Source organism: Sorex araneus, chromosome 10 (genome assembly GCF_027595985.1).
Source record: "Sorex araneus isolate mSorAra2 chromosome 10, mSorAra2.pri, whole genome shotgun sequence".
Classification (NCBI taxonomy): domain Eukaryota; kingdom Metazoa; phylum Chordata; class Mammalia; order Eulipotyphla; family Soricidae; genus Sorex; species Sorex araneus.
In genome coordinates, this window is record NC_073311.1 from 35274435 (window position 1) to 35291708 (window position 17274).

General features: G+C 48.1%; 2 protein-coding genes across 2 annotated transcripts in view; one reads left to right on the forward strand and one right to left on the reverse strand.

Annotated features, from left to right (window-relative positions):
- Window positions 1–2872, reverse strand: part of UBE2N (ubiquitin conjugating enzyme E2 N) — a 41782-nt gene extending 38910 nt beyond the window's left edge. Inside the window, exon 1 of the mRNA XM_055118298.1 lies at window positions 2718–2872. Within this exon, the coding sequence (XP_054974273.1) occupies window positions 2718–2747 (30 nt within the window). The 5' untranslated portion in view covers window positions 2748–2872. The remainder of the gene's footprint in view (window positions 1–2717) is intronic.
- A 10357-nt stretch (window positions 2873–13229) lies between these two features.
- Window positions 13230–17274, forward strand: part of MRPL42 (mitochondrial ribosomal protein L42) — a 34276-nt gene continuing 30231 nt past the window's right edge. The window contains exons 1-2 of the mRNA XM_055118428.1: window positions 13230–13374; window positions 16487–16582. Of these exons, the coding sequence (XP_054974403.1) occupies window positions 13230–13374; window positions 16487–16582 (241 nt within the window). The remainder of the gene's footprint in view (window positions 13375–16486; window positions 16583–17274) is intronic.

Consider the following 17274-nt stretch of genomic DNA (forward strand, 5'->3'; position numbering starts at 1 on the left):
TTCACATATCTGTCATTTCATCATAGCAAGAGGCAGGGGATAATCACACTCAATATAAGTTTCAAGTTCTAACTTCCCAGTTATTAAGACTCAACCTTAGGAAACCCACTAGTGAGTGGGTTCTGGGTTGTGAAATGAACTATCAATTTCACAAAGATCTGTACAGGTATCAAACAGTTAACAGCACGTCAACTATTTTATTATACTAGTGGAGTGGACAATTAAAACTACCAAGTCTATCATTCATGACAGTAGAAATGTCCAACCAACACGATCACTATATTCCACACTGAATCTTGTATTGTATTCGAAAGAAACAGACTTTTGGAGCACAAGCGATCATAGTGCAAGTAGGGTGCTTGGGTGCTTGCACTGCATGCAGCTGACCCTGGTTCTATGTCTAGCCACCACACATGGTCCCAGCAGTATCCCTGAGCACAGAGCCAGGAATAAGTCCTAAGCATTGCCAGGTGTAGCCCAAAATAAAATTTAAAAAAAAAAAAAAAACACCACAATACAAAACAGATTTTATCTAATTCTTTTTTTTTTTTTTGGTTAAAAAACAAAACAAAAAAAAAACCCTTTTTAGGGCTGGAGACAGTACAGCAGGTAGGGCACTTGCCTTGCACGCTGCCAACCTGAGTTTGAGCTCCAGCACCCCATGTGCCAGGTGATTCCCGTCAGCACTGCCAGGAGTAATTCCAGAGTGCAGAGCCAGGAGTGACCCCTGAGCAACGATTGGTGTGGCCCAAAAACAAAACATGTTTTTTTATGGGGGAAAAAAAAAACACCTCAATTCTTTTAAAAAGCCATGGGCAGTGGGGGGGAGAGGGGAAAGACCACTATTACCTTTTAATCCTTCCTAGAGATTAGAGAAAATAGTTTTAAGCTGTCACAGGTCACAAAAGTAAAAGTCCCTTTTTACAAGGTAAGCCCCAATCAAGACACCTTTCATTAGAGTGATATCAAGATACTGTAAAATTGAGCTCATATAAATTATCACTGCTTTGGTTTAAAGATTAAAATGCCCGGTGCTAACCAAATAATTACGTGCCAAATGAACTGAATGAGGAGGAATTCATTTGGCTGTCTTGCACCATTTCTGCGTGCTTGTGAGATACTTGGCGAGCCGGTCTAGCCTCCATCCCTCAGTTCTAACTGGGACCTCAAGAAACACGACCTTCCAGACCAGGTGAACGCGTTCAGACCTCACTGCAGGACCAAACTGTCTTGGGCAGAGCCGGATATACCAATGAGAATAAAACAAATTTCGCACCGCGCACCCGGGGGACCACAAAACTCTCTCTCTGCATTCTCAGTATCCTTCCATTCTCGGTCTCAAGGCCCCTTTCTCCCATTAACTCCGCGTTGCAGATTCTTTCACTGCATCGGCCACACAGCGCTAAACTTAACTATACTTCGTCAACAGGTTTCTGCACGCAGGTCCCACCCACCGCAACCCCCCCCTCCCCGAAAAAACTTCCCAACCACTGGCCAACGCAGGCTCACCAGATGCCATCACAGGGGATGGATGGTGCGGTGGAGCGGCCGCCTCGCCTGGCCGTGCCACAGCGCCTTTCAGTCCTTTTCCTTCCATTTACACTTGATCCTGGAGAAAAACCTCCAGATCGGATATGGGAGGTGGGAGGGGGGGAGGAATGGGAGACCCGCCGTCAAGACACTGGCCATCAGAGGGCTGCAAAAATCTTTACAAAGACCACCCCGTCGACTAAGACTTCACGGTTCCATATGTACTTGTCAAAGTCTACCGCGGAGAGCCGCGGAACGGTTTCCCAGAGCAGCGCAGGAAACCCAGGAACATAAAATAATAACAGCAGATCAATATTACTTGGATTCCACGAGGTTCTCCACCCTTGGACGTTACCTGCGGCCGCCCCGCCCCACCCCGCCAACTCCGGACTTCTCAGCTCAAGCCTGGTACTCCCTCCTCGCCCGACCCGGCGGCGAGCTGGCCAAGCAGAGCCAAATCACTTCGCTCCGCGAAAGATAACGAGCGGAAGCGTGCCCGGAGAGGAGGGAGCCCCGAGAGCCCCGGGGCGGCGGGGCACCACCCCGCGGGACCCCAGCGGCGGCCCCCGGGCGCGCCCGGCGCCGAGCGCGGCCCTCCCGGGGCCTGGCCGGGCCTCCCGCTTCCCGGGTTCATTCATTCTGCTCGCGGGACGGCCGCACCCGCCCTCCCGCCCGCGCCCGGGTCCAGCGCCCGGACCGGGGGGAAGCGGGGCGAGTGGGGGGCGCTGCAGGGCCCGGGTGGTGGGAGGGCGGCGGCGGCGGGCCACGACCCCAGCCCCCCAGCCCCCAGCCCGCCGCCTCAGACGGGGCGCGAGTGGGCCGAGAGGCGGCGGAAGCCCCACGGCAGAGCCCCGCACGCCCGCGGCCCCACCCTCCCTCTCGCCCGGGCGCGCAGGCCGGGCCCGGGCGGCCGCTCGGAAGCCTCCAGCGCGGGGCCGGAAGTCTCCGCCGGGGCCCCCTCCTCCGCGGCGCCCCGACTTCCCCCGCCGCGGCGGCCGGACCCTCTCGGCGCTGCCTCGGGCCTCCCCTCGGGGTGGGCCGCGGGGCCGGACGGGGCGGGACGGGGCCGGAGCGGGGGGAAGCGCAGGCCCGCGGCGGCGGCTCCCGGCTCCGGCCGAGCCCGCAAGCCGAGAGCAGAGAGCGGGGACGCGAGGCCCCGCGGGCCGGCCCGCCCGGGCGGTTTTTACCTTGATGATCCTGCGGGGCAGCCCGGCCATCTTGTCAGCACCCGAGTTCGGCTTCGGCTCTGCTCTCCGGCTCCGCTCGCCTCACGCACGAGTGGAAGTCCCGGGCTCCACTTCCGGGGGACGTTGCCGCGCCCGCCGCGCCCGCCGCCGCCGCCGCCGCCGAGGCCCCTCGGGAAATGTAGTCCCGGCTCGGGCGCGGGCGCGGGCTTCCCTCGGAGCTGCGCCCCGCCCCCCGCCCGCCGCCCTCCCCCACCCCCTCCCGCCGCGCTCACCGCCCCCCCCCGCGCCCCGCCCCCCCTGGGCGAGCTGGGGCTGGCGGAAATGACGCGTCGCCGCCGTGGGGCTGCGGCCGGGCGGGGAGGAGGCGGCGCGGAGCTCCGGCGCTCGGTCGGAGTCGGAGCCTGGGACCCGCCGGCCCGCAGCACCCCCCACCCCGCCCCGAGGCCCTGGTCTGGGGCCCGCTGAGCGACGTAACAGAGAGAGGCCCGGCGGCCTGCGTGGCCTGCGCTGTTCAAGTGCGATCCTTTGTCCTCAACGTGTCGGTCGTTGAGCGCGGCCGGGCTGGCGCTGCAGGGAACCGCTGCGGGCTCCTTCCTCCCTGCCTGCCTTCCTTTCCCGGGAAGGAAGCTGGAAACGCGCTAGCGACGCTCTAAAGTGTGCGGCGCTCACGTCCTCCAGGAAAACCCCAACGTGAGAGTTCTCCTGTTTGAACTATGCATGGACGGACCGAAGTCCCACACACACACTGAGACACACACTCACTTCCTCCAGGAAAACTGCAGCCTGAGAGTTCTTGCACGAGCGCGCGCACACACACTCCTCCAGGGAAACTTCAGCCTGAGAATTCATTCCTGTTTGAACGGTGCACGAACCAGAGTCACACACATAGCCTCCTTTCGGGTCCTGGAGGCTGAGACTACACACAGTTGCTAGCTGGAGATTTGACTGAAGAGAGGATTAGCGAGATGAAAATGATCCTTTAAAGAGGGATCATTTCGATGCCTGGGGCAGGCATCGAAAAATGGGTTTTGAGGATGGGGGGAGCATTTTTGCTTCCGTGATGCACGAAATTCATGGCTATTTTCTTTATGGCAGTGGAGGATTGTTGAAGTTCTTTTGATCCCCACCATAGTTTGAAGAGGGAGTTGCCTCCACTGTATCAGTGAGGTTCAGATATGCTGTTTCCAGAGTTATGCAGGACTATTTAACCACTGTGTTTCGGAGTTAGAGAGTGAAAATACGTCACTTGGGAGCAAGAGTGATATACAGCAGGTAGGGCGCTTGCCTTGACAGATCCAAGTTGGATCTCCATCACCCCGCATGGTCCCCAGAACCTGCTAAGAATGATCCTGGGTGCGGATATGGCCGAAAAACAAAAAATGAGATTACAGCACCAGGGATGAACAAAGCTGACGCTTTGGATGCAGGAGACCTAGGTTCCCTGCCAGGTACCAAAAAGCGGATGAGATCACCATCAAAAAGCCCAACCTGTTTTCCAGGAGGTCCAGTGTAAACTGCACAATTAATTAATTGCAATCCAATGTGTTAAAAGCTCTATGAGAGATTTTTGCACTATGCTCTTAGAGGGAATTCCAAAAGGATTAGTCAAAGTTTAACTGATCTGGTAGGGAAGAACAGATCAGACATGATAGCCTGGGAGAAGGATCTAGCCAGAAGGGAGGGAAGTGAGGGCGGTATAATTTAAAGAAAAAAGGATATGAATGTAAGAAGCTAAGAATGATTACAAATAAACTGGGCACAAGGTAAAATGGTTGCATGAATTATCTAACTTAAAATCTATTCAGTAGGCTTTTTATCAGTGATTTTTTTAGATGAGAAGCCAATCCCTCGGAAGTTATCCTGAGAACTTCAAATAACCTCAGTCTGAAACAAGGGGTCCTGTGATGAGAAGAATCCAGAAAAGTCAATGACATTGGATCAGGATACTTTCAGACTATTTAGAGGGCCTAGAAGATTTCACCTTGAAAGACAGAATGAGCATTGGCTTAGAAGTACATTAGTGCTTAAAGTGATAGCAATCATTTGGCTGGGCACTGCGCTTGAAGCAAAGCTTGGCAAAGCAAAACTGTATGCTGTGTCAGCCTGGGAGTTTGGATTGGTGCCAGATCTACCTCCAAGATGGCTTGCTTGCAAGCTAGCTTCAGCTATTGCTCGCCAAGCCAGCAGATCCCTAGGACAGCTTGGGCTTCCTCTCCTTGTGATGGCTGAGTTGTTGTAAGAAGCAAAAGCAGAACTGAATCCCCTCTTCTTTGACCTAGCCTTGAAAATCACATAGCATCCCTTCTACCATAACCAACTTACTCATTAAAATTCACCTCCAAAGTAGAGGGCATCAACAACTCCAGCTCTTGCAAAGGTTGTGTCAAGATCCTAGACATGAATGCTAGTATATATGATGGGAGATACAGTTGTAGCCAACTTAGAAAAGTACAAGGTACCACAGTATTCATATTGTCAAAATATGCTTAGAAGATACCAACCTTAGAATCACCCAAGGGTTGGTAATAAAATGAACATTCCTGGAGGTGAGGGGAAAGGATAAGAGAAATAGTATAGTGAAGGGAGGGAAGGGTCGTGGGAGGGAAACTGTGGATATGGGTAGTGGGACATGTGCACTGGTGAAGGAATGTGTGTTGGAACATTGTCTGACTGAAACCCAATCATGAACAGCTTCATAACTGTGTATTTCCATGTGGTTCAATAAAAGGACGAGGGGAACAAAACTATGTGCCTGATAGGTAGTACAGGGGTCAGGGCATTTACCTAGCACACTGCCAACGTTTGGTGCATTATCCCATTGCGTGTGGCCCACCAAGCACCCCCAGGAGTGATTCCTGAGCACAGAGCCAGGAATAAGCCCTGAGCATGTACATTGTGGCTTAGCCCTTCTCCAAAATAAATTAGTAAGATGTAATTTTTTTAAATGTGCGTTCCTGAAGCCCTTCTTGTCAGAGTCTAGAATTTTAGAATCTCTAGGTCAGAGATTTAGAATTGCTAGATTCTAAATCTCTAGGTCAGTGCTGAGGTCTGAAAATCGACATTTGAGTGGATAATTTTGATAGATTCTAAAAATTTGAGAACTAAGTATTTTGAATAAACACGATTAGAAATGCATTTAAAATTACCATTAAATGGTTCATTATTAACAGATTAAAAATAAAGATTCTTGGGAGTCAGAGCAGTAGTACAGCGGGTAGAATGTTTTCCCTGCATGCCGCTGACCTGGGTTTGAGCCACAGCATCCTATTTGGCCCTCTGAGCCCATCAGAGTGATCCCTGAGCATAGAGCCAGGAGACAGCCCTGGGCACTGCTGGGTGTAGCCCCCAAACCAAAAATTAATTAATTAAAGATTCTGAGACGAGAGAGAGAGAGAGAGAGAGAGAGAGAGAGAGAGAGAGAGAGAGAGAGAGAGAGAGAGAGTGTACATCAGGTAAAGTGTTTGGCTTGCACGCAGCCTACCTGGGTTCAACCCCCAGTGCCTCATAAGGTTCCCCCAGCACTGCCAGGATTGATCACTTGGTGCAGAGCCAGGGGTAAGCCCTGAGCACTGCAGGGTGTGGTCCCCAAACCAAAAATAAGTACTTAAAAATTCTTGGGGTTGTAGTGATAGCACAGTGGGTAGGGTGCCTTCCTCTGTCACAGGTCTCCAGCACCCTGTATAGTCCCCCGAGTCCTGCCAGGAGAGCTCCCTAAGCACAGAGCCAGGAGTAAGCTCTCAGCATAGCTGGGTATTGTCCCCAAACCAAAAAAAAAAAAAAAACTTAAAAAACACAAAACAAAAATAAAGATTCTACAGTATTTTTAATTTGAAAATTTACAATTTGCTTATCTGTTCATTTTCTTCACTTACAAAGTGATCTTGTGAAGTTTCAGTGATACATAAAGTACTCAGTCACTACAAACATAAAGTATTGGCTATTATGGTTTGTATTCTTGGTAGAGCCAGATGTAATTTTTCTTCACTATATCACTGTCATCCCATTGCTCATCAATTTGCTCAAGCGGGCACCAGTAACGTCTCCATTGTGAGACTTGTTGTTACTGTTTTTGGCATATTGAATACACCATGGGTAGCTTGCCAGGCTCTGCCGTGTGGGTAGGATACTCTTGGTAGCTTGCTGGGCTCTCCGGGAGGGACAGAAGAATCGAATCCGGGTTGGCTGCATGCAAGGCAAATGCCCTAACCGCTGTACAATCGATTTTTTTGAGAGTATAATTCTGTTTGGCAGAGTTTGATGTGAAGGTATGGTCTTTGGTTGGTTTTTTCTTTTTTAGAGCTTCCACATTAAAATAAATGTTGTCACATCTTTCCCAGGGTTACTGCTGTTGCTTCTTTTATTCTTTCTTCAGTTGAGAACAGCTCACACTATAGTCATCTGGAAAATAAAATCTGAACTTCTGATTCATCTAAGTCTGGTAGGACAGGATATATTCCCAAAAGACAGGTTGCCCTAGGGCTGAGATGAAGTTTATTCACAAGTTAGAAGCCTACTAACAATATCCGAAAAACATAGAGAAAATAGAATATTTACAAAACCATCCATTCCTTCAGGGGAAGGGTTTTGGGTAGATGGAGAACAGACATATAAAGCATTTGTTCTTTTTTGAGAGTGTCTCTTAGAAAGATAGTACAGAAATTACAACATTGTACACACCTTGGCTGTGACAGTGGTTTACTTTCTGACACCCTATGTGGTCCCCTGAGTACAATTAAGAGTGGTCCCTGGGGGCTGGAGCGATAGCACAGCGGGTAGGGCATTTGCCTTGCACGCGGCCGACCCGGGTTCTAATCCCAGCATCCCATATGGTCCCCTGAGCACCGCCAGGAGTAATTCCTGAGTGAAGAGCCAGGAGAAACCCCTGTGCATTGCCGGATGTGACCCAAAAACAAAAACACAAAAAAAAGAGTGGTCCCTGATCACTGGCTGGTGTGGACCCCCAAAGTGGTTTTATTCTTATAGCTCTTGGATTTTGAACTTATAAATGCATTATCTATCTAAAACATAAAATAAGGGCGAGAGGCAGTAGGTTGGGTGCTTGCCTTACATTTGACTGACTTGGGTTCAATCCCCAGCACCTCACATGGTCCTTCAAGCCCACCAGGAGTGACCCCTGAGCATAGATCAGGAGTAAGCCCTGAGAACAGCAGGACCACCCATGTGACCCCAAAACAAAAATAAGACATAAAATAATATCCACATTCACTAATTTCGAACCTAGCATATTTAAGTTAAAGTGCCAGTCAGGGACCCTCCTATAGGGGGTCAGAGAGAGTACAGTGGGTAAGGAGCTAGTCATACATGTGCCCAATATGGGTTCAATCGCCAGTACCACACATGGGCCCCTGGCCCGTCAGGAGAGATCCCTGAATGCAGAGCCAGATAGCTCAATGGTCTGTGCACTTGCGTCACATGCTAGAAGCCTAGGTTCAGTTCCCACCACCACAATGCCCCCAGAGCAGCACCAGGAGTTCCCCCCACCCAGCACTGCCAGGTGTGGCCCCCAAACAAATACACACATAAATGAAAAGGTATTAGAAACTTAAAACTCAGCCCAAAGATGCTAGTCCATGGTACTAAGTAAATGATGATAGAGACCAGATAGCTTTATTAAGTTTAGAAATATGAGGTGGAATTCTCATCTATGTAATCTTTGCTTTGTCATCAGACCTCACTCTTATCCACTTTTTTCTTCCTCAGTCTCTACATCTTCCAGAATTCAAACTCAAGTATGTGTGCATTATGATATAGGGAGAAAGCAAGAGAAATATCATGATGGAGAAAATAGAAGACTGCTCCCTGAGAATCTTTCCCTCCAGTTCCTCCTGCACACCCCACACTTAAAATATTTGCTACTTTGAATCTCTAATGGCAGTGGTACTATTATTCCTGCAGGGACTATCTTATGACACTTATCCTCCATTCCTCAAAGATATCTTTCATTTGTTCACCCTGTATCACGGGCATCTCTCTACATGAAAGCTCTCAAGAAAATACTTATCAAGAGAATAAATCAATAACTGCGGGCTGAAAATAAACACTTGTTTGAGAGTGGTTGAGTTGACATCAACTCAGAATCCCTAAGTCAACATTTACAGAAAACATAAAGGTTTTCTGTTCACCTCTAAAGGTTTCTTTTTATTTTTTTTTTCTTTTAGGGGGATGAGAAGAGAGGACACATACCCAACTAGTGCTCAGAGCTTACTCCTGGCTCTGTGCTCAGAGATCACTCTTGCCCTGCCAGTGCTCGTGGGAATATCTGAGATGACAGGAATCAAATCTGGGTCCAGCCCCATGCAAGGCAAAGTGCCTTACTCCCTGTATCATCTTTCAGGCCCTTCTTTCCTTTCCCTTCCTTTTCTCTTTCTCTTTTCTTTTCTCTTGTTTTTGCACCCCTAAACTTTTCAACTTGACTTCCTGGAGAGCAACTGAGCTCTGTACAAACTGTCTTTGTGCTTTACACAGCCAAATAAGAGTAGATTTGTTTAGAAAATGGTGTGCCAATCACTTTGAATGGAGGCTCTGTTTCAATTCATGAGCAACAATCATCGGGCAGAAGTATTTGTTTGCAAGTACACTCATTGTTTCTTGCAGCAAAGGAAAACTGTTTCGTGGGCGATCAAGACAGACAGATCTGTGAGAAGAGGGTTCATGAGCACTGACTCAGGGAGGAAGTGGGTGGAGGAGGAAGAAAAGGCTGCACATTGATTTTTAAAAAGAAAGCAAAAATCGCCTGCTGTCTCAGATTCATGACTTCAACATAAATAGCGAAGTACTTACAAACTGTTAACCAACACAACACCAGCCTGGAAGCCAGATTGACGGGGGATCATCCAGGGTGGAAGGAGCTGCATCAACTTTGGAGGATCCGAGTAGTAAGGTTTCCTTGGTTCAGTGCTTTCTGCTTTATGAAGCATGTGAGAGGCTTATTTCCCACACAGCACAACTCCACAGGGAGCGTGAGTAGAGCCCAGCATTGATCCAGGCTATTTCTATGAAGGTGAATGGAGGCATTGCTTTTTTATCTAGACTCACATCCAGGGGGAACGGGATTGTAGAGTGTGGTGACTCCAAACTTGATGCAGAAACCAGACTGGAACAGGATTTCTGGAAGCAAGAACTTTTCTCCAACATCCCTGTATCACCCTTTCAGGTTCCAAAGAGAACTACTTGCACTCCATGACCGTGGCTCCAGCAGCTGTAAAGCTCTATATGAAAGACTTCCTCTGTCTAGCCAGGCTAATCTCTTCACCCATCACTTGTCATCCTGGATGCCCAACCGCATCTCGTTTTAGTCTGCTCCCATACCCTTGCCTTCCCCCCTACCCTTCACCATCTTTATTTGTCCTATTGATTTCTCATATGCCTCTCTGCTTTGTCACTTGCTCTTTTATTTTATTATTTTGTGAATTGGAATAGGGAGGCATACTTGGTGGTGCTCAGGTTCTGCTCTGACAGTGCCCAGAGGATCATATGCAGTGCCAGGAACAGAACTGGGATTTAAAAAAAAAAAAAAGGGAACTGGGGTTCAATCATAAGCAAGACAAGTGCCTTAACCCCTCTCCAGCCCTGTCACTTGCTTTCTCTAAGGCTCTGAGGTGATTAGAACTGACTTTGAAAAAGTTTTTTACTGTGAATTTGTTTTGGTTTTGTTTGGGACCACACCCTGTGTAATAGTCAAAGTTTACTTCTTGCACTGGAGTGATAGCACAGCAGATAGGGCGTTTGCCTTGCACGAGGCCAACCTGGGTTTGATTCCTCCTTCCCTCTGGGAGAGCCCAGTAAGCTATCGAGAGTATCCCACCCACACGGCAGAGCCTGGCAAGCTACCCGTGGCGTATTTGATATGCCAAAACCAGTAACAGTCTCACAATGGAGACATTACTGGTGCCCACTCGAGCAAATTGATGAACAACAGGATGATGGTGCTACCCCTGGTGAGGTGGGGGAACCATATACAGAACATGGGGACAAACCAGGCTTGGCTGAATGCAATGAAAGTGCTTAATTTCCTATTCTATCTCTCTAGTCCTTAAAAAATTTGCTTTTTCTCTGAGTAAGATGATTTGAGATGTGGTATACTTGGAACAGATGTTTTCAAACTGTTAAACTAATTAATCACTTTAGATGCTGGTTAACCATACAGGTACATCTCCCCATCCACCCCAGTCTCCCTAAATCTTCAGAATGTAAGTCATAAGCCCCAGGGATGTGTGTTTAACCTCCCCAGGCTCTATGGAAGGAAGTGGAGTTTGAGAGTCAGTAGCCCATAGACTATGATGTATTCAAGAAAGCAAGACTATTGTAGGGGCTGGAGAGATAGTACAGTGGCTAAGGCTGGCCCGGGTTTGATCTCTGGTATCTCATATAGTCCCCTGACTACTGCCAGGAGTGATCCCTAAGCACAAAGCCAGGAATAACACCTGAGCATTGCTGGGTATTGCCCCAAAAACCAAAACCAATAATAAAAGGAAAAGAAAACAAGACAGTTGCAACAGCAAATGTGACTCTTTCCTTGGTCCTGTTTGTCTATATTCTATTGACCCAACACCAACATCTTGCCTCCTGCCTTTTCTACTTCTCTTGGTTCAAATGTCACATATTCATTTGATTGATAGAGCGTAAGCTGACCCAGGTGTTCCTTGTTTCAGATAATTGGGTTTTGAGGCGGTGAAAGAATAACCTCCCTGTATTGTAAGCAAAATTCTCTTAATCAAGCACATCAAGGCTTACGGTGAGAGAACAAGGAGGTTTATTGACACTGGTGAATCAATCACACAAGTGGGTTGTGTCTAGGCAAAGGACCTGACGCCAATCAACTGAGATCAGGAGCTTAATCAATGGCTGAATAAGTAACAGTACTCCTAGAACTGGCAAGCTAACCATGGCATATTTCGATATGCCAAAAACAGTAACAAGTCTCACAATAGAGACGTTACTGGTGCCCGCTTGAGCAAATCGATGAACAAGGGGACAACAGTGCTACAGTGCAGTGCTACTCCTAGATTAAATTAAAAAAGAAAATCAGGGATCAGGAGTTCCAAGGGCACTTATGTAGAGCATCTGCACAAGCATGTGACTTCTTATCTAGCAGGAGACAGCCAGTGCAACAAAAACTTTAGAGTTGCAACATGGTATCAAGTACAGTAAGGATGTCATAAAGAGTTATAATCATGACATCATAGTCAAGAGTATCATAAGATGGGCTGGAGCGATAGCACATTGGGGAGGGCGTTTGCCTTGCATGCGGCCGACCCGGGTTCGATCCCCGGCATCCCATATGGTCTTCCAAGCACCACCAGGAGTAATTCCTGAGTGCAAAGCCAGGAGTAACCCCTGAGCATCGCTGGGTGTGACCCAAAAAAGCAAATTAATTAATTAATTAATTAAGAGTATCATAAGATAAGAGGTAAGCACATTTATATCAAATAAAAGGAGTTCCTTGAAACCAGGAGTTTTGTGGTTTTACACACTGCAGTTAAAATCAGGTACAAGCAAGCTATAACTCAGATATCAATGTAAGTCAAACAGTTGAAATTTATGGACACACCTGTCCTCCTTGCTGAAAATTCTGGGGTGGCTTTGGAGAGGGGTGAGAAAACTCCACCAGCTTCACCCACACCCCACTGCTGTTGCCATGCCAACAGCCTAGGGCCTAACTCCATGACTTCGCTAAGAATCTCCGCAGACTCATCTTAGTTCTACAGATCCCGAAGTTTCTGGATGTGATCATAAGACATCTCCATATTTAACTGCGCTGAAATTCCAGTAGGAGCACAGCAAATTAGGTGAGAAAGTAAAACAGAAGCCAACTAAACTCAACAAACCAAAACAGTTAACACAGAAGGCTCAACTAGCCACCAACAGCTCATCATATCCTGAGTTAACAACCGTACTCTTCAAATACATCTCTCCAACACCTGGCCTCATGTTCTATCTCCATTTGGGTAGTTTATAAGAATCTCAAATTCAACAACCTCCACATTGAGTTATTTGTTTGCACCCTAATCAGAACCCTGAACCCTCTTCCTCTTTCAATCTTCCTATAGCACGATTCTGCACATTTGCTTCCTCACCTAGTATAAAGCCAGCACAGAACACATGTTTTGTTTCTGTCGGCAGAGCCTCCCCACTTTCCCATTTAAAACTTCAAATCGAGCCTGCTTCACAGCTTCTCCGAAATGCCTCTTCCCTTAGAAAACTTTAACTCATCCACCCAAGAGCCATGTCGAGTCCCTCTAACTATCGATTACTATACACTTAAACGAACTTTTTTTTTTTTAACTTGGGAAGTCGTGGGGGACCACGTGCAGCGCCGGGAATCAAACCGTGGCCGGTTGAGTGCAAAGCAAGTGTCTCCATCCCTGTACCATCTCTCCGGCCCAGCACTTTTCAAAGGATGTATTTGTTGGGGGAGTATTTTTTAAAATTTTGTTTCTTTGATAACCGGTGAGGCATTCAAGCGGGACTAACTTCAGCGTCTCGGGGCGCATGCGCGGGAGCCCCCGGGCCCTTTCTCGCCGTCGGGACTACATTTCCCAGAGTGCCGCGCGGGCCAGGAAGGCGCGTCAGAGACGGCGTTCCGTAGGCCCCGGATCGAGGCAAGATGGCGCGTTTGTGGTGAGCAGCTGTCAAGGTAACCGCTTCAATTTCCTCCTCTGGTGCCGGGCTTCCTAGGAGCCGGCGAGGCCCAGCAGGCTCATATGCCGGTGTCGGGGCGTCTCATTTATCACTCTGGGCAAAGGAGGAAGCCGCTGGTACCTCCAGACCGGGCCGGTCTTGCAGCACGGGCGGCAGGAGACTGTGCCCTTCCAGCGGGGCTCCTCGGAGTCCCCACCCCACCCCTCCAACCCCGGGCACATGGACCGCCTTAGCCTCCAGAGCTTGTGACCTCAGGGCCCTCTCCAGGTGCAGAACTTTTAGCTCTGCCCCCTGGGTGGCCGGTGTCTCAGATCGCGAGCTCTCGACCGCCTTTTCGGCGGGGTTGGACGCCGGGTTGTCCTCTGAAAAACGCCCCTGTGGGGGTGAATGAGAACTCTACCCCCCCCCAGGTGGGTGGGCGTGTTCTTAGGGACACGCGTTTGTGCCTGGGCTCCTCGTGAGAACGCGGGTCGTGCAGCGCGGCCGGGTCACGGTGTTCGACCTCGCGGGGCGTCGGTTCTTTTTCAGGTCGGACGTGGGGTTGCTCGCGACCCACGTGTGTGAAAGCGCAGCTGAGCGTGCACGAAAGCACAAATGCAACAGATGCATGCACAGCGGGCTGGGGCGGAGCAGTACCGGTGTACTGACCGTGCGCTTAGTTCATTCATTCCTTCATTTTCTTTTTTTCTTTTCTTTTTCTTTTTTTAATGATACAGTTTCTACTTGGAGGTTTTGAAGGGAAGGAGGGATAGGAAGTGGGAGAGAGTGGAGAGTAATGTGCTCAAGAGGGAACCTAGGCATCTCCAAGGGGGGAGAGAGCCCCTACACACATCCCAGCGTTAGACAGGAAAGCATGTCTACACATCTCGAGGGAAGATGCAGAGGACACATGTGCTCAGGCACCGCATGTACTTGGCCACATGCGCGCAAGCAGCACATGGGCAGCATATGCATGCTCATATTCTTATTTTTTATTTTAATATTTATATGCATCTTTTGACTTTTGGGGCGGCGGGTCACTCCTGGCGATGCTCAAGGGGTTACTCTTGGCTCTGCACTCAGGACTTATACTTGGCGGTGTCAGGGGACATATGGGATGCCAGGGATTGAACCTGGGTCAGCCACGTGCAAGGCAAACGCCCTACCTGCTGTAATAGCTCTGGGGTCCCGCCTGCTTAATTTAGCCTGTAAGACCGTGCAGCTTGGGCCCAAGCGATAGTCCAGCAGGTAGGGCACTTGCCTTGAACGTGACGGACGCGGGATCAATGCCTGGCACCCCATATGTACCCCTGAGTTTGCCAGGTATGCTACCCCCGGCCCCCAAGACCATGCAGCTTGTTCTGAATCCACTTTATCATGGGTAATGAGGGGCCAGGAGGGATCAGCATCCAGTGAAACACCACGGTTGCAATACTGTTTGAAGGTGCTTCACTGCAGAAGGTCGACACATGGTGGTTTTCTTGTTTTACTGTTGCAAGACATGGACGGCCACTTATTTCAGGGCTTGAAGTTTCCCAGTTTGTAAATGACACACTTGAAAGGAACTGGAAGCAAACTTCTTTTTTGCCCTGCCAGTGAGGGGGGTTGATGAGGGAGGGCACACCTGGAGTTCTAGACCTACCCCTGGCCTGTGTGCAAGATGATCACTGCTCACCGCATTCTGGGGACTGTATGGGCTATCAGGATTTGAACCCATGGGATTGAACCCAGGTCTGCCATGTGCAAGACAAATGTCCTCCTCCACCCCCAGTCTCTGGCGTGCATGTATGCTTTTTGTAGTGCATACCCACACCTGGATCTCCTGGTGTGTGGCCTCCTGGGGACTTGAAACTCCGGACCTTATGCTTACTAGCAGCTCTCCAAATCCCTGTGTTACTCCTCTGGACCCGGCAATTAATTTTTAATTTTGTACCTTAGTCTCATGAATCAAAATAAAAATACTTTGCATGATTAATGGGAGAATAAAATGAAATAGTAGCGAGAGCACCTTGGAAAGTTAAAGGTATCTAAGACGGTGAAGTTTTATTTGGGTCTTTATTTGGGGCCTGGACAGATAGTCCAGTGGGGAAGTCACTTGCCTTGCACATGGCTGACTCGAGTTGGATCCCCAGTATCCCATATGGTTCCCTGAGCACTGCCAGTACTAATTCCTGAGTACAGAGGCAGGAGTTACCCCTGATCATCGCTGGGTGTGGCCCCTGCCCTGTAAATATTTTAATTAATTAATAAAAAATGAATTCTTTTTGAGATTCTGTAGTTTACAATGTTATTAATAAAGGTTTCTCATGCACATAGTCCCAATAACAATCCAATAACAACACCCATCACCAGTCTACCCCTCCCTCTCTCTCCCAGGAACCCCAATACCCCACCCTCCTGATTATTTGGGACTTCATGACATTTGTATGTGTTCCTCAGAACCTGTATTTCTTGGGCCAGAGATAGGCCTTCTTGTTTAATATTTTATTTAACCAGAAACAATTCTGCTTTAAGATGTAATACCTTTTTAGGGGGGTGGGATTCCAGGGATTGGGCCATACCACTAAGTGCTCATGGTTTACTTCTGGCTTGCTTCCGGGACCTGTTGTGATGCTGGGGTTCCAGTGGGCGTCTGCTGTGCAAGCCAAGTGCTGAAACTCCTGTGCTATCACACTGGCAGGAGGTGTAATAATAAGGTTTCATGTATGCTACCTGGGTGGTTTTCACACAGACCCATTAGTGCTCAGGAGGGGACGCCGTGTGTTCTTTGTCTTCCTAAGGGGAATTACACATTTGTGAGAACTCATGAGTGAAAGTTTAAACAGAAAGAGGCTGAGTGCCTTGCAGCTGGTGGCACTGCAAAACAAACAAACAAACAAACAAACAAAAACAAAGAAACAACTGTGCTAAGTGCCAGGGGTTTAGATTTAAGAAAAATAACTATGGACTTGATGCTGGTGGGTGATGGTTTTTGTCTTATGTTACACAGAAATGGAGAGTTATTTATCTAAGTGACTTTAGCTTTAGATGGTGATTCTTATCTTGTTCTTTCAGAGTCATGTATATGTGTATATATGGTCATTTCAGTGTGCCCAAAGGTAGCACTCATGTTTCTTTCTCTTAAGTAGGGATGAAAATTGTTTCTGGATTCAGCATGGCACTAGCAGCAGTAAAATGGGCAACATCAAGCAGAGCTCTCATGAGACATTTGCTTCCAAGTCAAAGTAAGTTTTTACAAGTTTAAAAAAGAGTTTTTCCAAGTAGTGTAGAACCCTGTTTGTTATGGGAAATGTCACGTGTTTGGCACTTTTGTCTGGTTATAGCTGGAGTATCTGTAGTAGTAGAAAGGGGAGAATACTTCAGTGTCTACCAGGTAAATTGTGGTATGTCTTTACTGGTACCATCACACATGCAAGGCTCTCCATGTTAAGAGGGGTTAATGTATGTTGCAGAATAATATATGTATTGTAAGATTCCACTTGTGCACAAGACCATATTTGTATTTATGCATACACGTGTAAATGCAGAATAAAATGTATGGACCCAAAAGGTTGTGTTGACCACCAATGGGATTTAACTGGGGCAGGAGTGAAGGATTAATTAAGAGGATGTTTCTCTAGTTTATATATTTACTATCTTTTCACATATAGCTTTTTAAGTAATATTTTTGTTTTATTTTGGGGTCACACCTGGCTGTGCTTAGGGCTTACTCCTTACTCTGTGCTCAGGAATCATTTGTTTCAGGGCTCCTAGGGAGGCAATATGTTATTCTAGGAATTAAACCCAGGTCGGCTGTATTCAAGGCATGCATCTTACCCCTGAACCATCTCTCTTGCCCAGTAATACTTAAAATTAGTAAATATAGGGCAAATCTAGGATTTCATATTAAAAATTTTTTTCTGGTATATACTCTGTG